This window comes from Rhipicephalus sanguineus, unplaced genomic scaffold (assembly GCF_013339695.2).
Source record: "Rhipicephalus sanguineus isolate Rsan-2018 unplaced genomic scaffold, BIME_Rsan_1.4 Seq225, whole genome shotgun sequence".
Taxonomy (NCBI): Eukaryota; Metazoa; Arthropoda; class Arachnida; order Ixodida; family Ixodidae; genus Rhipicephalus; species Rhipicephalus sanguineus.
Genome location: NW_023614810.1, coordinates 500,996 through 526,141, shown reverse-complemented (window position 1 = coordinate 526,141; position 25,146 = coordinate 500,996). Strand labels below are relative to the sequence as shown.

Sequence of the window (25,146 nt, the reverse complement as noted above, 5' to 3'; positions counted from 1 at the left end):
CATTAAGGCTCACTGCTCACATAAATGCATATCGATGCTTGTTTCTGGCATATCACTGACTGATCAATTAATTCTATTTGCTGTTGGAGCTCCAGGAACTTAATTTACCGAATCATCTGCCACGAGCGTGTAGTAGCGCCTAGTTTTTGATAACCAGTCCAGAGGTGGCGTCTTTGGGGTCTGCCTGCACAGTGTGGTGCGATGTCAGTTCATTCTTGCGCCCGCCTGCTAATTCGAACTCCGCTTAATTCGAACAATTTTATAGTCTCCTTCGAGTTGGAAATAATGAGCTTTTACTGTACCACCAGCACTGTGTATTGGTCTGACCTTAGCGTCCTCCCAAGCTTGGACAGCAACCGCTGGTTACTGAGGACTGGAAATAATTGTGAAATACTTGGAAACCCGAACTACGTAACTATGTAGAAATTATTTGGTATTCTCACAGGTCCTGCGCTTTTCTTTTTGTCATTTTAAGAGCAGGTTCAATATTTTGGACACTAATTGCTATTTTGTTTGGCAGGTGTGTCAGAAGCATCATTAAAAGTCGTACTTGTCTATCATCGTGCATGAACACTGATGAAAAAAAGCATTAAACTGTGCTTGCAGTTTTTCTTTATCGGCATTAAGACGAGTTGTGTATTCACGTATCTCCAGAACTCTTTGGGTGCTTCGTGGAAGAATTTTTTTTAACTTAAGTTTTAAAAATTATCTTTGGATTTTTTAACAAGACACCTCAATTCCTAGATAATGTGAATGGTTCTTTTCGCCTCAGGGCAAGGTTTCTTTGAGTGTGCTTTCCGTTGCGTTTTAGCATGGATCACTTCACCAAGGATTTTTCTTTGCCACAGATGGCCTGTGGCGATGCATGAGGCGAGATTGCGTATCTTGATGCGCACGTGTAGTTCCTGTCTGCTGTTTAATCTTGCACACGTGGTTTTTATTGGTCTTCATATTCTGTGTTTTTTCAATAAACTTTCAGTTGTTAGTATGCGCTTGTGTCGTCCGTATTTTCCCTTGTCTACGTTTTTCGTGCAGTTTTCCACATCATGCATTAACTCGCCCAACAGTCTGTTCTACTTCTGTGTTGGTTCGTGCCTTGCTGTCCCTGCCACACGAGAATGCCGATTGTGAGTGCGGCTTCAGCGAGAACAAGCGCATTATTGATAATCGTGACAATCAGTGCAGTGGTGGAACTGCTGCGCCAATTGCACCAAATTGCGCTAATGTAGAGCTCCTGTTGGTACAAAAGGCTACTTTTGTGGATAATTGTGCCACACCTGTGCCAAAAGCGGCACATCAAGTCTGTCGGGACCGAACCCCAGTTTGAAACCAAAACTGCTGCTTTGATTTTCCTTGCGAGGGTGTTCTGTTGCTTCCGGCTCGGGCCGTTTTTTCTTTCTTTTTTTTCCGGTATGCAGTAACTGTGAGTTCGATGGAGCGTATGACGTCCGGTGCTGCAGACGTTGCGAGAATGAGCCAGTTTTTCAATTGCAAGCATTAATAGCCTAAGAACCGTGATGGCATTTTGAGAGAGCTGTTCCCCTAAACCAAAAACTCCTGCAGGCTGTGAAAATGTCCCGCATGCAACAGCTGCAACGACTGGAAATGCCAGCCTTGATGGAGTCACCCACAAAAGATCCCGGAATGAGGATTCAAAGGAGACTAGAGAGGCTCCAGAGTGAAATCAAGCTGGCTCAGCCATGCCGACCTGCTCCTCACAAAGACGGGAAAGTGAAATGCGTTTCTGATGTTCCTAGCAGCACCTAAAGGAAGAAGCTCTCCGAGGCTCTGGCAAGCCTGGAGTTGCTGCGCAAGTAACAAGACAGACACTTGCATGTGCCTTGTTATGGAGTGACTTCTGCTTGCACTACTATTTTATTACGTCAGTGCCCATTCGTTGTACATAGATTGTTCACGCATGGTCTTTGACTCTTGTATCCTTATGATGTATATGATAATGATGCTTTGCAGTACTTTAATGCCATTGACAAACTACAAAATCTGGGAAGTCTGCCGTGTAATAGCTCAGTGTACCTGCTCCAAAAGCTGAAATCTCTGCTACATGACTTGCTACAAAAGCTGCTACAAGCAGCCAGTGGCATCCGCCAGGTGAAAAGCTATATGAAGCATTTCATCCGTGACCCACACAGCGTGCCATTTACCAGGGATTTTCATCGGGCTGTTAGAAGTTGTCACTCCGCCTACTCCAAACGTCTTCAACGGGAGGAGCAAGAGAGACAGAAGAGGAAACGTTGGTTGAGAACCAGCCAATTGTCGAGAAGAGGATGAAGCTCTGTGGGGAAAAACAGACTTGAAAAACGCCTAGCTTCATCTAAAGTAATGCTTGAGTGTGCCCAGGGACTCAGCAAGACTGGCCTGGCTCAAAACAACATCAATGACATTGAGTCTGCCCAGGTTTTACTGGCTCAAGCTAATTGTAGCCTTTCCGAAAATATGGCTAAGCTAGCAGCAGTAAATGCAAAACTTCAAGAGATGTAGAAGCCAAGGTCTCGGCAGCTTCCTCAATTTCAAATAATACTAGTGCACCCTCTGTGAACAGGTCGGGTGTTCTCATTTCAACTGAGAAAATACAAATTTAGTTATTGCTTTTGTTATTGCTTTTTTGCACAGCAGTATTGCTTTAGAGTATGCCAGTACTATTTAGAATTATGCTTGTCAATCTAAATGTTCAAATCTCTTAGAAGTCTTTAGCAGTGTGCATGTAGTTGCTCCAAAGCGCTTCGAACTGCATATCTAGGAGCTACAAACTGCTCCAAAATTAACATTTTGCACTCCGAAAAGTGCTCTAAATCTCACTTTGTGAGTGGCACCACTGCTGAAAGGTCCCTTTGCCCTTTCTAATACCCTGGTCACACGGGCAAACTTAGTGTTATTTTGAGTGAGTGCACTCACAACCCCAGAAAGTCACTTTGGCGGTGCATGCTACACGAGAAAGTGAAGTGTACTTTGGAAATGATGGTAATTGCGATGGGTATTTAAGTAGCACGACAGATATTTGTTATTTCAGGCAATGGTTTTTAAATAATGATGTGTTACAGCTATAAGCAGTGTTTAAAATAAAGTTTACGTACAATTGTGGTGGGCTGCGGCCATGCACAGCGTGTGCTGGGCATGCCTGGCGGTCGTGGCTGTAAACTGCCCGAGAGCGAGAATAGCAGAGTAATTTTTTTGTGGTGTAGTAGTTTTAATGCATAAGAGTATTTCTAATAACGAAAACAGTGGTTCAAAATATGCTATGAACTCGGTTTCGGATAATGCCTTATTTATTTTTGAGCCACTGCTACCGAGGCTAGACACTCCTTCGCAGCGAAGTGAATTCGGCGAACGCACTCACCGACAAGTGCACTTTGCAGCGAGTGTCACTAAATGTTCCCGTGTGCAAGCGTGCATATGACACCAGCAGCGAAGTGCACTCCTTCAAATGCAGTTAAGTTGCCCCGTGTGACAGGGGTTTAATACTTTAACTTAAGTGCTCCTTAAGTATAAGAAAAGGAGTGTTTATGAATACGGAGGTTAGACACGAACATTACAGAGCCTGCCCACTACACTACTCTCTAATCCATAAAATGCTTTGTTGGGCGCGTTGGTTCATTCTGGAATCTTCCGGCCAGTAGAAGCGTGGGCAGCCCACATGCAGGGTTCTTTGGCGATCTCAGAGCATCTGCGGCGTTACGGCTCGGCCAGGACCAGATTCTCAGTCAGAGCGGTCGTGTGCGAAGAGCTGCATAAGCTGCTTCCTCAATCGCAGCCTCAGTTCAGCATACTCTGGCTGTAGCCGAGTTGCTGCAGCCTCTGCTAGAAGCGATGAAGTATGCTACTGCACTTGTGTGCTTGCCACTGCGGATCCACATCGGGACCTGCGCCACTGCAATTTCGTCGTGAGCCACTGTCGCTACCCCTATGCTATCACATCTGCCAGTCACCGGGCACTACGCTCCGAAGAAGATTGATGTTTGGCGCACCCTCGACCACCACTTGCTCTGCTATCACTGCGAGGAAGCCAACCATACCCACTGCCGCTGCAAGTATGGCAAGACGGGACTGCGCGGTTTTTCCGTCAACGCACCACTTACACAGCGAGGTAAACAACCACATGATGGCGCCGACGACCTTCCCGTTTGCGAGGCCATTACATGTTGCCGCTGCGTTGAGAGTTCACCCAGAGCCGATCTGTCAGTCCATATCTGGAATACTAAAAGCAGCAACCGATGGAGGTGCGGTTGCTGCTTGTCGCTGTTCTGAAGATCCTCCGTTGCCATGGTGATAACGATAAGCAAACGATTCAGACAACATTTCATCAGGCTGCCAGCCAGCCAAATTATTGAAGACAAAATTCTGCCTCAAGAAGCTGACTTGGCGCAAAGTAACAGAAGCAAAGCAAGCCAACGCAGCCATGATTCGACGCCATAACCTAACCATATTGCAAGATGACTAACCACCAATTGACAAGGTTATCAACGGCCACAATGTCACTGCGCTGCTTGACACCGCAGCCGACTACACCGTCATCAGTGTGCCGTTCATCCTGAAGCCTAAAAGTATAAAGACATTGGGAAGGACCCGAAATCCGGACATTGGGAGGTCATCAAATAACACTTGCTGGAATTTGTTCAGCGAGAGTCACGATTAATTACCAGACTTACCCTGCAAGTTTCATCAGCCTGCAGCATTGTTCGAGGGATGTCATCCTTGGCGTAGACTTCCTAAATGCCCGTCCTCGTTCTCACCCCATGTGTTTGTGTTCATTAAGCGCTGTGTATTCTAATAGGTCTATACCAATGAGCTCGCCTTGAGTTAAATGATTTCTTAAATAAGTTCTTAAATGAGTTCTTAAATGAGTTCTGAAATAAGTACGGCACAGTCATGGACTTGAGATCCAAGTCGATAATGCTGGCAGTGGACAAAGCAATGTCTCCAGATGCAAACCTCGGTTACCGTGCTTTGAATGTGCTCAAAGATAAAGTCGTCATTCTACCTCACTTTAGGGCCGTAATACCCGTTGTGGGAATCGAGCGTGCCCTCCCCTTTGGCGCCTCATCCTCCAGCTAGCGCGTGTGCTGGCCCTGCGTGGCTCGAGCTCCAGGAACCGCCGTTAATCAGCAACATGGCTACGGTGGCTACGCCGCCAGGCCTTTTTGCCTGCTAGCCATGTGTCGGTGTTCCCCACACAGTGCCACGTGTCCGGACATGTCCGAACAATGCTTGCCGCACAACACGCTAGCCTGCGTCACTGCGCTTCGCGGTCCTCATTGGCCGCCAGTGACAGTGCCCTCTCCCAGGAGCTCGCTTCTGTGTGGCGCTGGCTTGCTGTGTCAGATGCTCTCAGGCCTGCACGAGAGGTTGACGCGCTGCTCTGGCAAGTGGCTTCTCATTCGTGCGCTCGACTGCTGTCCTTTGTGTGATAGTCGTAACACCGCTGGCAAGCGTACTCAACCGGTCTTGCGAAGTTTCCCTATACGGCTCGCAAGCCCGTGATGGTCGCACTGTGCTGCATCTTGGGTTAATAAATTCGTGTTTGTTGACAACCTGCCTTGAGTGCCTTATTTGTGCCCTTTCGCAGAGTCGACGAACCCGGCTGTAGCGTCTTTGTTCGCTGCGGCAGTGGAGAACGTCGCGTTTTGGTCGCCTCGTAGGGTAAGCTTGGCGTAAAACCTATCTCCACACTGTCAGTACCAAAACACCCGCCGACATAGAAGGCGTCATCGAAGGTGATCGACATCTGCTGCTTGACCATGAAATTTGCGTTGTGAGAGGAATCACTTGACTGCATGAAGGAAGAGGAAGGGTCATGCTGACGAACTTTAGCAGCGAATACAAACACTTAAGCAGAGGCATGATGATAGATATAGAAGAAATAGTGGCTGTCAGCAATGCATTTGCTTTCTCAGATTCTGATGAAGCTACAGTGGCGATCCCCGACAACTTGACCATCATTTGACATCAACCCAAGCCTTTTCACTCACAAACAGGAACGCTCGGAAACCTGTAGCAATACAAAAACTGTTTCTCATTGTTGTCAAAGAGTTCGACAAATGCCACTTACCTTGCACCTCCACCAGATGTCATGCATTTGTGACGGTAAAGAAGGCAGCAGTCAGACTGTTAAAGATGGATAGCTCCTGTTCTGAGAACACGTCACTAGCAAGACTGGAGTCCGGCACGACCCACAGAAGACAGCTGCCATTGCTGCCTTCGCGCCACCCGGCAGCAGGAAGGAAATAGGCCAATTTCTCAGTCTGTGCACTGTTACGACCAGGGATTAGCGGCATCCCACCGGTGTCACCAGTTTGTTACGACTCGGGTCCGGCGGGTCGCGTCAGTGGTAGCTGGCCTCCACCGAAGTGCCTGTTAGCCCATCTTTTGCAGAGAGGAAGGTGCTCGTACGAAAAGACAGAGGTTTATTTCCATCAGATCAAGAGGATAGAGAAGAGAGAGAGATTTTACAACAAGCATTGGCTTATAAAGCCCCAAGTCAACAACCCTGAGGCACTCAAAACTGTATCCGCAGCTCCCGCCAATCCGGTGACTTGCCATCCCGGCATCCGGCCTCCAGAACAGAGGCAATGAGTCACACAATACACACACCACGCCCCAACGATCCCAAGGCGAGGATGAGATTCTGAAAGAGTAGAGGGGGGGGGGGGAGTGTTGCTGACCTCGAGGGGGAGACGGACGGTGCCCTGAACTCGCACATTCTTTCATGTCTGCGTTCGGAATAAGGAATGCAGAGGTTTGGTGGGAAACTCGAGGCAGGCGCTGTCCCATCGACTGCGCCCGGTAGAAAGAGTTGTCCGAGGCCTCCCCTTTGTTTCAGCCAGAACCCGTCTGCGGCTGCATTCCATGCCTGCCTGCCCACGCGGGCATAAGCTCCCGAAACATGCTCCGCTCCGTGCCTTCCTCCAAGCGCCGGCCTAAGGGGAAACCTTACGAGTAACAAGCGTGACCAACAGTAGCGCACATCATGGTGCCGGCCACATCGCATTCCAAAGCCGATCGTAACAGCACCTATTATGGGTGGTTGCCAAGAACCTTTCCTGCATTGCCAGGTCACTAACTTATTTTACTAAGTTGAACGTGGAGTTCAGGTGAGAAACACCACATGTGGAAGCATTCTAAGAACTGAAGCGACGCCTGCAGTCACTGCCTATACTCGCACACTTTGACAAGGACGACGATACAGAAATCCACACCTACACAAACTGGATAGGACTCCGTGCTGTGCTTGTGCAAAGGACGGGAGGACTAGAAAGAGTCATTGCTTATGCAGGTCGGTCACTCTCGAAGGCAGAAGCGATTATTCCACGATGGAAAAAAGAGTGCCTTGCCATCATTTGGGCTACATCAAAGTTTCATCCCTACCTCTACGGGAGGTCACCATAAGCAACCACCATGGCATACTTAAAGGACCTTCAGGCCACCTCGCATGCTGGAGTATCAGACTCAAGGAATTCGACATCACTGTGGTGTATCGGTCCGGACAAGTACTCTGATGCCGAGTGGCTGTCCTATTCACCTGCTACCTTGAAGTGAGCAAGATGAAGACAGCTTTCTCAGAACTGTGAGCGCAGACGACTTCACTGAACAGCAACAAACCAACCCAGAACTGAGGAGCCGGTAGAATACTTGGAAGGCAGGACCACCGTTGTCCCTAAGGTATTTAAGCGAGGACTGGCATAGTTTTGCTTCCAAAACAGCGTTCTCATAGAGAAGAACTTTTTGCCAGTCTGAGCCAACTACCCTCTTGCGGTGGCTTTAGCAGTATGGCCAGAGATTCTACAGGCTTGCATGACGACCTGACGGCTGGACACCTCGATTTTTTGCGCAAGCTAGCGAGGATACAAGTATTACTGGCTGTGCCTTACTACCGATGTTTCTCATTACATAAAGATATACCGAGACTGCCGGTGACTCAAGACACCGCCATGTCCAGCCAGGTTCCTACAACGGTCTGCCAACCGTTCCAGCAGATCGGAATAGACTTACTGGGTCCATTTCCAACTTGGATGTCAGGGAATAAATGGATCATTGTGGTCACAAACTACCCGACTTGCTACACCAAAATGAAAGCCCTGCCAAAAGGCACTGAAATTCTTCGTCGAGAGTATCCTGCTGCGTCAAGGCGCTCCAGATGACCAACAGAGGTACGGCGTTCATGGCTGACCTAGTGCTAGCGAATGCAGCCAGACAATTCCTCACTGGACAGCCGCCTCCCAAGTGTCTAAATAAAATTCTCACCGACATGCTGACAAAGTACATCAGTGTCTAACACAAGATTTGGGATGCCATCCTTCTGTATGTGACTTTTGCTTACAACACAGCCGTGGAAGAAACACACACATAGCACTGTCAAGCTGGTTTACCGAAGGGGTCCAGCATCGACACTTAATGCCATGCTGCTGACCCTCAGTGATGAGGGCAATCTACACGTTGTAGTCTACCTTTAGCATGTCGAAGAAGCCAGACAACTTGCCCGTCTATACATCAAGAATCAGCAGACAACCGTGGGCATCGTTACAAGTGTTGACGATGCTTCATAGAATACCAGCCCAGCAAACCTGTTTGGGTCTGGATGGCAGTATTTGGCACAGACTTAGCAAGAAGCTTGTTTGACGATACTTTGGGCCATACAAGGTACATCAACGTGCAGCGCTATGGGCTATAAAATTGTACCAGACAGCATTACTAACTCTCAGCGGTGCCACGCACAAGTGGAAGTCGTCCATGTCGTCCACATTAAGCCATTTTATGCGTGTTAAAGGGTTGATTTTCTCCCGCAAGATGCATCCCCTCAGTGTGTATTTTTTATTGCTGAAATAAATCCTTCAGACGAATCTATTGAACTCTTTCCGGCACAGTGGTCACCCCAGGTAACCGCCTTTTTTTCATATTTTTTCTCTTGAAGCATACCAGCCCCTTGTGTCAGATTTTGTATGGCACGTTTCTAAAGCTCTCAAATCCAGAATTGAAGAGCTGTACTCAGTCAGCACAGAGCACTGTGTCGCTGAAGTTGGTGGTCACCTAGAGGGACCACCGTGCATGAAGGGTCTTAGAAGCTGGTATATTGTTTTTTTTTGGTGCTTAGAGGAGAAGTTTTGCGAAATACTTCAATGAGCCTTCAAGATTGAGATGGATGTGTGGTATATACAATGTCCTCGTGCTCCTGCAGGGAAAAAAGCACTGTTTTGCAGCCTTCCACCGAAGCTGACCGGTAGACCCTTACTGCAAGGTGGTCACCTCAGTGACCGCCTCATATCTTTTGAACTAAACGTGCCAATTCTTTTTTTGCTTGTGAGAAAATCATTTTATCAAACAGAATTCACCATTTTTAGCATGAAACTCTGTTTCTTGCCAAAAATTAAATTCTGTGCATGAAAGAGTTAATTAAAAAAAAAATTGTCTAAAATATTTTTGGGTGACCGTAAAGTGACAAAAAGTCATTTGTGTTGTTACGTACACATGGTTTATTAGTGAATGACAGCAAGATAAATTCTAAAAACACCATATGACTGTTAAAAAATTGTCCGTTAAAGCAAACGTCTGTGTAGTTCACAGACGTACAAAAATAAGTGCATAAAGTGGCTTTAAATGGAAACACAAGGGAAGAAAAGCCACCTTTGATCCACTCAGCATCGTCTCACCACGCACGCTTTTGAGATGTCACTCGTTCATCAACATTTCAGTCTGAACTCATAAGTAACTCCTCGTATGACGGCTGACACTTACTGAATCAGATTCTGATTGAGCAGTCAGACGGCAATTCGGAGGAATAGCCGCTACATGCACTTGCGGCAGAGAAGCCAGCGCGCACTTCCATTGCACAAGCAAACTGTGCGGGTGAGTGCACTGAAGAAAACTGTGTAGTTGTGAGTGCGTCCGGAAAGCAAAAACAAGTCCGAAACCTATAATAATCATTCGTCTTATTGCCAACGAGACGGAAGCAGTTTTTGCGAGTACCGAAACAGGAAATGCAACCACAGTGGCATAATTTGTGTCAGTCAGTGCCTGCACGGAAACAGGTGCAATCGCGTACCGAGGAGCCAGGGGCATAGCCAGAAATTTTTTCAGGGGGGGGGGGGGGCTTCAACCATACTTTATGTATGTTCGTGTGTGCATTTGTATGTGGCCTCAACCCCCCCCCTCCCTGGCTACGCCCCTGTGGGGAGCAATAAACAAAAGAGTAACAAATCGGTCACCTTTTGAAAGATTATAAACCAGAAAGCCCTCAGTTTTGCATGTGCAACAAGCGGGAACCGGCCGCAGAACGAAACCGAAACTAGCCGCGCAGCGCTGTAGTAAAGCATAAAAAAAACGGAGAGACATCGGCACAATAAAAAAATTCAACGTATTCCTGCAGTGTGGCAGCACATGCCAAGCAAGAGAAATAATCGAAAAGTGCGCATGTTTTAAACATACATGAATGGCGACAAACATGTACGTCTGACCGTCTTGTGGCTGTTAGCGGATGACGTGTATGTACGTCTTTGACCCTCAGAGGGTTAATGAACCCGAGAACTCTAGTTTTGCTTGCTTTAGTGTTACTCTTTCTTTTCGCATGCACTTTTTCGCTTCAATGTTCTTTTTTAAATATTCGGACAATGCTTTTTCAGAGGGGGGCATTGCCATGCACGCTTCCTTTTCTATTATCATGTGACCGGCCGGATACATGTGTAACCATTGCTTGGTGCTAGCTGCATTGGAATGTCTGGCAACCTTTCTAATTAGTTTAGACTCTTCTTGTTAAATTGTGCACACAACATGAGTAGTCGAGTTTATTCTGGAATTAATGCGGCTTCCAGCAATAACGCTGGAATCTTTGCTATGACCTGAAGCAATGTAGCAAATTGGGCTAGTTGGAACATGATGGCCTGCGCAAACAAGGCAAGAGAAAGCGCCTGTGCTTTCTTCTGCCTCTTGTCTTGTATGCGCTTGCCGTCATGACTTTGCGATGACTGTACTCGCCACTATCGTTGTATTGTGAGTGTTGCGTTCTTGCGCAGCGAGTCTTACTTGATTTTCTGGGCACAAGTTTGGCAAATAAAGAGTTTCATTTTTAAGTGTCTGACTTCTGCCTTCTTCACAGTCACAAGCACGTGACACTGCTGTAGAATCAATCGCCACAGTTGAAGTGGTCAACCACTGCTGTTGTGACTGTGCAGGACTGGGACTTTCCGCACTTTGTGTGCGACCTGAACATCAAACTGCCTGGTTTGCATGCGGCCTCCTTCAAGTACCACATGTTCCAGAAGTATGTCCACTTGCCCGAGATTGTCTTCCACATTAGCGGTAAGTGCATTGCTGATCAAACGGGTTTGTGCCATATTCTGTTCGGGCCACATTTTTTATTTTAACGTTGCACCCCTTTAGCCATGTATCCGGCTGGAAAGTAACTAGTGCACGGCACGAAATGCTCACAATTGATTGTAATGATTACTTGGGCCTGCAGTTTCATGGTGCACTGAAAGCTTACAAGCGGGATGTGTCGAACCTAAAGACATATAGGTTCGGTATGCATTTGGGTTCAACGCCCTCTACATCACTCCATTTCTGTTCTGATTTGTAGAAATAAGAATTTTTAATGGTTCCCAAACTGGTTAGGCACAGTAAGCTTCATTTTCATCACATTAATTAGCACTGTGCTGCTAAATGCACTCAGCTGAGAGTTACGTTGTGCTCGTAAGTTCACCAGGACTTGGATTTTGCCATTTCCCATTTATCTCCTTTCCAATCGTGTTGTGCATGCCGAGGGCATGTCAGATTTTACACAGTGATCAATGTTTTTATGTAACTATCAGCCAAGTCCAGGGAAAACAGCTGCGGCACGGCCACTGTATGAGCACTGCACTGCATGGCAAGCATGTGTGGCCTTTCCACGTGCCCATCTCTGAGCCCTTCTCGTGTTTCTTTTTATTGCTAATCATGCTGAGCATGGGTGAAAGAACAGAAGAAACCCACGCCCAAGCACTTGGTACAGATGGTTAACCAGTGAGGCAGAAGCGGCAACCCTTTGGTGGTTGTTCCAGTCAGAAGCCTTTCTGTGTGTTTGGGGAAAAAACGCTCGGGTACAAAAAATGCATGGGAGGAGATTTATTTGAGAATTAGTTATCTACAACCTGACCTGTCAGCCGTACTTGAGAATAGTATGCTAACACTCGAAGCAGTCGCCAAGGTTGAGGTGAGGATTTGCATTGCGTGTGTAGCTGCAGAAGATGGTTGCCCTTCTGTCAGTGCAGTACTTGTTGCCACTCACATTCTTGTATATGAAGTGTGGTGCTCAAGTGGAGTCCTCCTCGGCACTGAAATTATCATCTGCATCACTAAGCTTGCGTGAGTCCTGTCTATACAATGTACGTGCAGAAGACATCACCATCTGGTCAGCAATATGTGCTAACAGTTGCATGTGAAAATCTCAAATCTGTTTGAAAAAGTGCTGCCGTCAACTAAAGACGACAAAAACTGCAATTTGTAATTGAAAAAATTACACCATCTCCCACTAAAGGGGACCATGAGGCGATTCGAAGCCGGAGCACTTGCACGATCGCATTCCGTTGGCGTTCGTTGGGCATGCTACCGACCTCGCGTTGTGGAATGCGAAGAGGAACGCTACGCGTGTCGTGTCTTCCGTCTAGCCTGGCCGTTAATTCTCACAGGGCGAGCGGGGAATGCGGTCGACAGGTGAGTGAGGGGGGGGGGGGAGCATAGGAGAGGAGAGAGAAGGGGAGGGGACGCTCATGCAGTGGCGCTCATTGTGGCGTTCCGCAGGAGAGGGGGAGGGGTAGTGGAGAGGTGAGGGGGAGAGGAGGTGTGTGGAAAGGGTTTGCACATGCGCAGTAAGGGTGGTCACGCCGCACACCACCACCGAATTGAACTCCGCCAAAATGCTTCGCATCTAAAACAGTGCCTCGAGATGGCACTGAAATGGACAGAGGATGCGAGCAAGCGTGCATGTCTGGAGCCTCCTGACGTGTGACCGCAGCCGATAATTTAGCATGTCAGTGTGACCTCGACACATGACTGCAAAGGGCTAATATCCCGAGGGTTCATTAAAGTCTTTCTCAATTACTGGCTACGTCTGTCCAGAAAATTAGGTGGTGTTTTCCACCCGTGTATTCTGTTCTTCATTTTTAGTGGACCAGTGTTGAGTAGTGGGGCTTGCGCACTTTCTGTGACACAAACGTGCGAGGAGTTTTTGGGCACATCGGACGGACAAATTTTGGTTTTGCCTAGCCATATACACCATCGCTCTAATATTTTTTATTTATTTAATTCATTGTGTCCTTAGGGCCTGAGGGCATTACAGGGGGGCGTGGGGATACATAAACAATACGACATAAACTACAGGACAAAACAAGAAAAGTACATGACAATACATGGTTGCAAACACACAGCAAGGCAGTTTTATAGAATTGCAGTGGGACTGCATTAGAAAAGGGAGAAGAAGTTGCACAATAATAGGCATATAGACGAGAAGAAAAAACGATTTTACGAAATATGACGTTATTTGTTGAAAAAGTGATGTCAGGGAAAGGTGATTTCAGCTGACGCAAGTTCTGGGTGTGAATGAGTTGTGAAACATTTTGTGTGACAAGATGGAATCCCAACTTTATTATGGTAATCAGTGCATGCTGACATGTATGATGGTCTTGTTAGTAATTTTTCTTTCATATATCTGTTCACGATAAACGGCAGCGCACACCGGGTTAACACAGATACACAAAACAGAGTTGAAGTTCAGCGCATGTGTCATCCTTTTTTTTGTGTTTCGTGTATCTGTCTTAACCCGGTGTGCGCTGCCGTTTATCGTGAATATGACCAACCAACTAGCCCACAAGTACATTTTAAGCAAATATATCTGTTCTAGTAAAATTTATGAAAATGACATAATGAAGCTACTGACCTGCGATGAGAGAAAGAGGAGCGGATAAACCTAATTTCATAGTAGTTACGCTACTTGTTCAGTGATAGAAAGTACGAAATGGCAGGCACGGTGTTGCACAGCTTCGAAATCAGTAATGAGTGAACCAGTGCCAGAGCTGCAGATAGATGCAGAGTATTCTAATTTCAAGAGTGCCAGTGTTTTATAGAGGAATAATTTTGGTGAACTGGATGAACGAGAGAAATTCCTGCGAGGATACCCAAGCACACGGTTGGCAGTATTTGTGACAGAATTAATGGAAGTTTTTCAGGATAGGTTAGAGGAAGTATGAACTATATGAACTCGTAGGATAACAAGCGAAACATTGTTACTATGGCAAGTAGAAAGTTCATTTGAATGATGAGAAATTCGCATATTCTTTCACTTATTATTTTTAGTTTCATGTTCTAAATATTCCACCAATTTAGAATCTTGTTAGTGTGAGACTGAAGGTATAAGCCATCATTGGTGTCATTAATTTCACAGTAAATAACATGTTCATGAGCAAGAGATTATTTGAAGAAGAAATGTTTATGTGGATGAGAAAGAGGAGGGGCCCAAGAAGAGACACCTTAGCCACGCCAGAGTGGACAAGCAAAGGATGCAAATCAAAGTTGTTCACTGTTACGAATTGTGAGGAGGGCCGATCAACTATGCTAGTACATTAGGGTCTATGTTAAGATTACGCAATTTAAGAAAGAGAAGTTCATGCGACGCTTTGCAAGAACCCCACGATGAAGGATGAAATGAAGGTGGAAACCGTGCTGGGTGACAAAGAAGGAATTTGATTCTGCTAGGGAGTGTATGACATGCTCCATGCTATAGCAGTACTAGTAGTTAGGGTTGTCATGGCAATCTTATGCAGAGGAACCACGCTCCCAACATTCCAATCATTGGGAATGCGACCTGTTTTCAAGCAGTTCAGTAAGGGTTATAGAACCTTGTAGACTTTGTAATTAATGTTTTTGGCACCACAGGAAGACGAAACTAAGATTTCTATAATGCTCCGAATGCCTGATACGTCAAATAGGTCCATGGGAGGAGCATGAAAAACAGGGTAGTTGCAGAAGTTGTAAGTATTGTGGTAGTGTCTTTCTTTTTCCAAAATTGTTTAGGATTGTTGATCAGCATAGCAGGCAAAGTGTGGTTAAAGGACGAGTCCTTGGCATCTTTAATGCAGCTCTTTGTACTCGGCAGCCACGAGAAAGTAGGATCCTCATCGTTGCATGAAATTAATCAACCTTGTAGAGTGAAATAAATGCTTATTGCAGACTCTTTTTAAAGGATTATTAACCCTGTCACATCCCAAAAACCTGAGTGGCACAGCAAGATGCATCCTTATAAACAATGCCCAGTGAGTGGAACAGAATGCCGTGAAAACTTTGTACAGGAAAAGAGCTACTTCACCGTTAACGGCGTTGAAGCCTCTGATGCGTTTAACTCGGTTTAGGTAGTTACGGACAGGAATTTGAACATCAGAATGCAGCAAGGAATGATCACTAAATCCAGGTAGATTCAAGACTGAAAAGATAAGGTGCACTACATTAGTTCTAAGGTCAGTGTTGTACACGTTCCTTTAAAAGAGGATCAAAAGCTCGTTCCTCATTCCTTCCTAATTTTGGAATGAGTTCCCGTTACAAGTTCCTTTAATGTGAAACGAATGCGTTCCAGTTACACTTCGAACATTGCAAAGTGTCGTTACTTTAACGTTACATTCGATTATATTAAGAAGAGAGCAAACAGTGCTAAACACGGGACGGAGAAGAAGAACGACAAACACAAGCGCTGATGTCTCCGTTCCGTGTTTAGCGCTGTTTGCTCTCTTCTTAATCATGTACCAACCAGCCCAGTTAAGCGCACTCCTGCGATTATTTAAATTGAAATGTTTGTTGGATAATAGTACTAATCGCACACTGTTTTCTTGGTACGTTTTCTTGGTACGTTTCACTAGCAAGGGCTCTGTGAGCCCTTGCTAGTGAAAGCTTTATGTATGCTGTGAAGACAAGGTCGACGTCGTGGTTTATTCCTCTTAAGTCCTTTTAACCTCTTATATAGGTGACCGTTACCATGTTATTAAGGCGGAAGCCTTAGATGCATTGTCAAACGCGAAAATTGACCGTCAGTGTCCCGCGTCGGCGGCATCAACATGAGTGGTACAAAAAATGTGACAGCATCGCTTTGCACTGCCTCCGTGATCGGTGGGATCGGTTAATCGGCTGTCGAGCGATGCGATCGTGCGAGTGTCGTTGGGCATGGTCGACACGGCACGCACAGCTACGGAGATATTCCGTACTTCGGGGACACGAGTCCGATGTATTGCAGCATGGCACACATGTGTCCGGACTTCTGCAACGCCATTCAGTTTTCCTTGCGCGTGGACTCAAACGCATCGTTGCGCGTGGATTCCTTACTTCTGCGACACAATCTAGTCCGATATCTTAATTGTACGGTGCATACAGCAAAGAACGCGTCCCGACTTCTGCAACATGCGGGGTCCGTTCATGCCGCTCATTAAAACGGCCGATGTCGCACAGGCACTTTCGAAATGCACAGCGGATGACACAGAAACCTTACGAAAAAGCTAGAACCACAGGAGCAAATGTATCCACCAAATTTGGTGGCAGTCTGGCAACATTGACCCCTGAGTCTGGCAACAGACTTTTAAGGCACCAAATGGAACCCTGCCCAAAAGAGCAGGGTTCACATTTACGGTTTTACTTCAAGGATAACAAACATCACGACGCATGGCTGATAAAGCTAGCTTAGAAAGAGGCAATGAGCCCAAGTCCTGCGCACGTGTTTGCAGCAAGCGCTTCCGAGAAGGCGATTTTGTATGCAGACTAGAAACGAAAGTGTTAATCTGGTGAGCAACAGTGAGTTCACACGTGGCACCTCCCTCTTCACGTGAAGACGCCCACACCTTGAAGTCTTCTCAAAATTACTTCAGGGATGTCATTCCTCATAGTCAACCCCATCCTACATACGCTGATCGGGGAAAACGTCGTGGGGAATACACAGAGAAAATGAGGAGGGGTGACGCAATTTGATGGAAGAAAGCAGTCTGGGAACGAATTTCTGATTTGAAAAAGACAAGATAGAAACCTTGCAGAAAAGCCCATACTTAGTTTTTTTTTGTCATTTCATCATTTTGTACCGACATCTGCCCATGAAAGCTCGCCTTAAGCTTGGAGGCTGACATGTCGGATGAGTTGGTAAAGAGCTTCTCAATCGAAACCCTTAAAGGGACACTAAAGAGCACAATAATTTTTCTCGCATTAGTAGAGTAGTCTTCCACGATACCAAAAACACCATGCTTGCTGCGAGAAGACGCTTAATAAGCGAGAAAACACGAAAAAACAAAATACAGGTGCGACGCCACCTTGGAATTCCCACACCATTTGCCGTGACGTCACATATTTTTGACGGCGCCTGCTTGGGCTTACATAGTTTCTAATCGGTTAAATCGAAGTACATTGTCCTCTGAGGGGGGCAGAGACTTGACATAACAAGTTTGGGGAAATTTCGTCGAGCCAGTGGCGCCAAAATACGTTAAACGCTCTTTGAATTTTTTACGAATTACAAAGTTCGGCGTGAAATTTAAAAATGAAACTTTGAACTTGGTTTTCTCCTCTAATAATAAACCTATGGTGGTGAAGTAAACTACACAAGAGTTCTCCGAGCACAATTTATCAATCTAAACGAATTCATTGTTTCTCTCAGTGTCCCTTAAAGCAACAAGACCGTGGGCAGCGCTTCCCTTTTCGATTTTCACGTACACTTATTACGTGTGGAAGAACCAAGGTGGTTTTGGCCAAACCAGAAGAAAACGAACATTTCAAGTGATAAGTTCCGTGGCGAAGCTAGAAGGAGGTTTGGGAGGTTCAACCTCCCACTGCTCCGATATTATTACATTTTTGTATATGTATATATGCACACACATTCAAAAACATGCCAGATCACACATAAAGGGAAGTCAGAACCCTAGAAAAAAAAAACCCGCATTTCCCCGAAGGGGAGTATGAGGAAGTGCGAAGCACGGGCTGATGTTATGAGGCGGCGCGCACGACTAAACTGCAGAGCCGAGCGAAGGAGACGGCAGCGAGAGAGCACGCGCCAGCCGACCCACGGAGGTCTGGCCGTTTTTAAGTGCAAAGCACTTTCACTGATGATGATGATCTGTCTTCCGAACTCGTTCCAAAGAACCCGCAACGCGTTCAACTTGTTGGCGGCGTTGCGCACGCCCGAGATGGGGCTCAGGTTGTTGTCGAACCACAGTCGATCGCACACCGCGCAGCTATATCCGAAGCTGCGGTCCAGGAAGTCTCGCTTGAAGCGCGCGTCCGGCCAATCGAATTCGAGGGCCCGTGCTCGCTCGCGCATCGCGCGTCCCCGCGCCAGATCGGCTTCGGGGTACTCGGCTCGCTTCGCACGCTTTCGTTCGGCGTCTCGCCGCCGGCCTGAATCACCACAGTCAATGCGCGGGGCGCGCGCAGCCACGGAGCGGAGGGCGGAGCGCGCGCAGTCACGTGGGGCGTGACGTCGCTGCGCCGTTGCTACAGACGCTCCTCTCCTCTGCTCGCGCCGTTGCTATGGGACGGCGGACACAGGGTCGCTTATAAAGTGCATTCGCACTTAAAAAAGCTTTTGTCTACGACCCTGGATAGGTACGTTTATGGTTAAAATAATGCTTATGTGGAAATAGGCTTACACCGACCTTTTTGTCTTATTGCTTTTCATGGGCTTGGATATGAGAAAAAAAGAAGGGAGAGAAGGAGAGGCATTCCGAAATCGTGGCGCAGAGACGTGCTCATGCAAGGGCTACAGAATGCAGCGCAAGCCTTCACCTCCTCGAAAACAATTCCAAGACAGAAGATACGCTGGACCAGACAAAAAAAGGCAGTGCTGCTTATGCAGACAAAGCGCCGACAAATTGCCACAGGCTTCCAGAAGATTTTTTCGTTTGTTCAAGGAAAGGAGCCCCATTTAACTAGTCAAAGGAGTCTAGCCTCACGGGTGGTACCAGGGGAAGAAGGCAAGGAAGGGGGTGTAGGAATAGTGTGGGGGCATGCCCCGTTGGTTTTGAACCTGTAGGGGCGACCTTACCACGAGGCACGAGGCGCTAGCGCCCCGTTTGTCCTCAGGAATTCCCCGAGCGCATGTCGGGCGAACTCGGCTCGGCGCCCCCTCCCAAGTGGCGCCCGGGACACTTGGGGGCACGAGGCATCAGTTACGCCACCTGGCAGGTCCCATATGTTGACTGATGGTGCTGGGACGTTGTTGTGTGCCACGTGCGGTTCGCTGTGGCCAAGGGTGATGGCCGCCGTGTCCTTCTCCCCTATTTCACTGGAGGAGAGGGGGCAGTATGGGAATGCTCGGCGGCTGCGAGGCACTCATAAAGAGAAGAGATGTTCACGTGTGCACTCGCAGCTCGCGGTCAGCAGCCGCTGGCAACGGGCATCTGTGGCCCATGCTCGGCGGAGTAAAGATGGTTGCTGGTCTGTCTTGGTCTCGTCCCTGAGGGGTTTCTGGGCCAGCCGCAGCCCGAAACCCCACAAAGTGTACTGAGAGACAAAGCTATTTCGGACGCGGCTGTGGCGATTAGACTGCTTGAGTGGAATAAAAAAAGCATGAATTCGTTTTGTTCGACTGCCCAACTTTTCAGAGATGATTTCGCTGTCCCACGAAGTCCGAAAAATCGGACGTTAACTGTATTTATGTTCCGCGTATGTTTCTCATTTAATTCGACTGTTCACCAGTAATTGCATACTGAATCCTAAACCCTGCACTTCTGTAAGATGAACCTCCCTAAACCCCTGTCCCATTGAAAACTGCCACTTTTTTTCGTTAGCCCGCCCCCTGAAACCTTTTGTTGTTTCGGGAGCGTCGGAACCCCCCAAAAACACTACCCTCGGCTACGTCACTGAAGGGTGCATGTTTGTTGGCAGATGCACTGGAATTGGGACTCAAAAAGTTGCAGCCCCACATAACCGCTTTTATTGAGCAGTCACTTTTGTTTGAAATAACTATTCAGAGTCAACTGTGGTTGACAACTGTGTTTCAGGCAAGTGGTTCAACTATGGCATCATTGTGGTGGTGATGCTACTGGACCTTAACATGTGGAAAAACCAGATCTTCTACCAGCCAGAGGACTATGGCCAATACACTGGTTTCGACAACAAGGTGCGCACCGTGGTCAACTATGCCACATTAGCTCTACAGGTGAGTGAACCTCGTTGCTTCCATATTTATAGCCTAGTCATAGCAATATTTTAGATGCGAAGCAGCTTTTGCTTGGGGCTCTGTCTGTCCTTCCATTGGTGACCATCCACTCGGGAATCGTGTGCTGGCACGGTAAGACGCCCTGGCCTCTCCCCTTGACACTCTCTCAGCAAGCATTCGATGGCGTCGGGGAACGAGATTCTACAGACGCGCGATGAACCAACGCATTGTATCCTAGTCAGAATGCGCTGGCACGCACTAGCGCGTTCGGGCCTGTGTAAGGGCCTGGGTAAGACGCTGTGGCCTCTTCCCCTTACACTCTCTCAGCAATCACGTGATGGCATCGGGGAACGAGATTCTGCAGACGTGCAATGAACCCGTGTGGCGTGCTCCAACAAGAGTTTGGGACGAGTAACAGCAACAGCAACCACAGTGAATTCATGGTGTTCTCCACTTGCAAGGATGCGATAACATCGGGCAAGGTGCCCGTGATGAACGGAACTTTAAGTCGACCCATGCGCTGCTTCACATCCCCACATGGTTCCCTTTAGGGAGATGGTGTAATTTTTTAGCTCTTGTACATTTTAAATGGTATACAGTGATCAGACCTTTGTACAACCATGTCACATGGTCCATTACAATTCACTGCACCATTGAAAACTCATTACCCAATGGAGGCGAAAATGTTTGAGGTCCGTGTACTTAGATTTAGGTGCACGTTAAAGAAGCCCAGGTGGTTGAACTTTCCGGAGCCCTCCACTACGACATCTCTCATAATCATATTGTGGTTTTGGGACGTTAAACCCCAGATATTATTATTATTGAAAACTCATTACCAGTTTTGGTGTGCTTTGGCATGAATTTATTACACACCACATATCATCATCATCATCAAAGACGACTGCATAACAATTGAAAAAATCCGTAAACAGGGGGCAGTGGGTGCTCGAGACGATGTTTCGACAAGTGGACTTGTCTTCAAGGCTGGATTCAGTTCCAGCCTTGAAGAAGACAAGTCCACTTGTCAAAACGTCGGCTCGAGCACCCACTGCCCCCTGTTTGCGGATTTTTTCCTCGCAAGCTTCCATCTTTGACTTCCTGCCGTTTTTTTGCATAACAATTGGCGACTTGAGTGTAAAGATACCTAATAATGGTGCATCATTCTACTGTAGCAGCTGAGGTGCGTGCAGTCACAGAGTCCTCCCGTGCTGCAGGCAACCGGACTCTGTGGACCCTGGAGTACAGGCTGAACCAGTTGAATCCAGCCACCAATCGCAGCCTGGCGGAGGAGGACATCCTCATGAACTCGCGCTACCTGGGATACCCACTATCAGTCAAGGGGCTGGCCTTCCTGCCTTCTTTGCTGGGATTTGCCATGTTTGGGGTATGCTATCACGAAAACTTCTCTTCATTATCTGCCCAACTACTACAGACAGTGGAACCTCGATTATATGTCCCCCGGTTATGGGATGTCCACCGGTTATAGGAAGACCCGAATTTTACGACGAATCGGTTTGGTCCCGGCAAACTCCCGTAGAAACAACGTACCAAAAACCTCGATCATGTGACAGAATTTCACAGCGACACCGCCTTGTACGACGCCTCTCTTGTACAGTCTGAGCAAAAAATACCGTATTTACTCGAATCTAATGTGCACCCGGTGTTTGTGAGTTCAAAATAAAGATTCACCTGAATGTAGCACCAGCTTTTCAATACAAAACTGACGATGTTGATACTAGAGAGAGAGACCAATACAATGTGCCCAGGGCCCGGATACTCTCACGTTCTAGAAACTGCTACAGAAGGCGAAAAAATCAACCGCGGCGCCTTCTGGCTTCAAGCACCGAGAGTGGGTCTACTGACTCCTGCCTTAGGACTCAATAGGGGCCGCCATCCGCGCTATTGCACTCACATGTAGGGGCGCCCTCGTCGGGGCCCAATTTCAATTCAAAATACTACTTTGTATAATGCTACACTTAAATAAAACAAACTGTTTATACCGATTGGCCTTGCCAGGTACCGCAATCTTTTGTAATCGTTTTGCTCCAGCTGACTCGTGAATGTCAGCAGCCTATCGACATCATTATCGTCTGTTCAAAATATACAGCGGCAGAGGCGACGCAATGGCAGGCAACGGTTCGCGGTGCGTTCGGATGAGTCTCGCGCTGTTTTGTTTCACTGTAAATATTTCGAGCCACTGCCGGCCGACACACTAGCTTTCGTTCTGTTTGTTTTGACTCGTTAAAATGCTTTCACAAAGTGCATTCAGCTCACTTCAGGAGAACAAAAGGCCCGCTGAAGCGTTCACTGGACGAGCACTCGTTTCAAGCCCGTCGTTGTACGGACTGGTGAGTAAAATCCATTGCTTCTGTTTTTTAACAATGACTTCGTGCGTGCAATATTAAATTTTTCAACGTGTCATACTCTTCTGCCGAGAAAACAAGCATTCTTTGCAACGTGGCTTCATGTGGGAGCGAGTTGCTGAGTCAATAGAAGTGCATTCCAGAAGTTTATCGCCTGGTAACTCAAACCAATAAAAGGGGACAAACACATCACTAATGCCTTGCATCTGTCTTCGTAACTAGCCCATGTATCGGTGCAGAAAACGTACGAGCCATACTTTGCTGCAGTCGCATTTGAGAAGCAAGGTCTCGGCGTTGTCAGTTATTTTTAATACACATTTAGCGCTACAAATGTTTCACATAACGTACTTTCGGTTTAGTGTGATAAAGAAACCGGTATCAGGAATATTCTTGTTTGTTTTTTTTCTGCCATAGCCTCCTGGTCCAACTGACAAGGAAATCATGTACATAATGGGCAAAGCCAGCTACAGACACATCTTGTAAAGAAGAAACCCCAGGTGAAAAACAAGCTTATAGGCGTGTTTTTTCCGATATGTAGTACAACTGCTGTTTACTCGTTCACTATGCTTATATGTTTACTCAACGTCGGCAAAAAATCTGGACTCAGACTCACTCATGGAATATATCTTGCCCTTAGGGCTCACTCAGACTCAGACTCACCAAAATTTTCCTCAACCAGACTCACTCGGACTCGGACTCACTCAAATTTTTCTCAACCGGACTCACTTGGACTCAGACTCACCTAAATATTACTCACTCGGACTCAAACTCATGGATTGATCCGAGTCTGAGTGAGTTGACTCGTGAGTCGTTCGCATATAATTAGCTTTTCAATGAGGATGTCGACACACTTAAAGGGACTGTCTACCGCTCGGAAAAATTTTTTTGATTGTGGTGAAATTGAGAAGATCGTTCGTCACATCGGCGGCAATGAGCACGCTTTCGTCCCATAAAAAAGAATTATAATTTTAATCTGATGTTGAAAACCGTGCAAGAATGACCGCTAGCGTCACCCAACAGCAAAGTGGTCGCAATTCCCGCATCTATAGGTGTGACAGACTATCCACGCAGGTGGACTTATTTTGCTTAAAAACAAACATGTAGAACTTGAGAGTGTATTTTCCACTCTTGAAACAGCTTTCGATTGCGTCAAAAAGTAATTTTTGCTGTATTTTTTTATCTCACGCGCCCAAAAAGACGCCTGGCGGCGCTGCTGATGCCGCCGCTTTCGAGTTCTTCTGCTTCAACACCCCGTGCTGGTTGTACCGTTACGCTGCACTGTCGTTAGGATGTCTCGCGTGTGCTGCGCTGTGAAGGCATGCATTTATAATCGCTACATCAGTACAGGAGTTTCGTTACTCGTTTGCCTGCAAGACCGTTGCAGAAACGTCTGTGGGAAGATTGCGGCAGCAGTGCTAAAATAAACACATAGACTGCAATCATAGCAAAGGAGTGTTCTGTAATCGTATAATAAGGCTTCATTTAACCGATCGTGCGCTTAAAACGACTGTTACATTCATTGCATTAGTGTTCAGAAAAAAAAAAAGAAATCCTACAGAAATGACACGTGCTTTCGGTTTTAAGTTTTACTGGCACTACAATCGTCATCGCGTCCACCAACCAGTGTTGTGGGCCGTATTCACACCAATGGAAGAAGACCAAATGCAGATCGAAAATTCTGTTTTAAATTTTCTACTCACTTTCCAGAGAAACCGCTGCAAGGTTGGACACTTCAGACGGTATGCTTTCGAATGCGGTACACAACAGAAAAGCGATGAAGTACGGTAGACAGTCCCTTTAAGCGCCAATATCTCGCATAATCGGTGCTCTGCGATACGCATCTTGATCTTGTACTTTCACATAGTACAAGTTACCAGTGACTGTTCCAGTAAGGACATTTTTATTTAAAGATATGACTCACACGAGATATTCTTATAAAGAATATGCTTTGAAAAATTTTGCAGGGGGGGGGGGGAGGCAAGGGGGGCTCAAGGTACGCCTCTGATCAATAAATAATGAGCTGGCATATGAACGCTAGTGTTGAAGTATCTGCGAGTAGAAGTGGGTATCAACGTGAGCTGTCATAAGGCTGACAGTAATGCTGAAGTTGAGTAGTTACCACCATAGGTCGGCAAAAAAATTTGGAGCTCACTCAGACTCACTCAAGAAATATATTTTGCGCTTAGGGCTCACTTGGACTCAGACTCACCAAATTTTCCTGAACCGGACTCAGACTCACTAAAATTTGTCTCAACCGAATTCACTTGGACTCAAACTCACCAAAATATTACTCACCCAGACTCGCGGCTTGATCTGAGTCCGAGTGAGTTTGTTGACCTACGTACAGTTTATTTTAGCGAAATTTCATATTCACACGTTACGCTTATCAATATCTGGTGATGTGATTACTTGTTTTTCCAGGACTGCCATGCAATGACAGGATCTACCCCCAAAAGTCCATTCTGCAAGGACGGTGAAATATCTGAACATCCACTGCAACAGGTCATCTCGAACCTCATGCTTGCGATGTTGTACTTGTGAATGGTTTACCAGGCATCTGACGCAGGGGTGCTTATGATCGTCCACGGTTATTAGCTGTCTACAGTGTTATGCAATCTACATTTCAGTAAC

The 25,146-nt window shown here is 46.7% G+C and overlaps 1 protein-coding gene across 1 annotated transcript in view; it reads left to right on the top strand.

The window, feature by feature from the left end:
* Positions 1-20,724, top strand: part of LOC119376792 (transmembrane protein 117-like) — a 50,414-nt gene extending 29,690 nt beyond the window's left edge. Inside the window, 3 exon segments of the mRNA XM_049411484.1 lie at positions 11,178-11,304; positions 19,995-20,152; positions 20,704-20,724. Of these exon segments, the coding sequence (XP_049267441.1) occupies positions 11,178-11,304; positions 19,995-20,152; positions 20,704-20,724 (306 nt within the window).
* Positions 20,725-25,146: the final 4,422 nt, after the last annotated feature.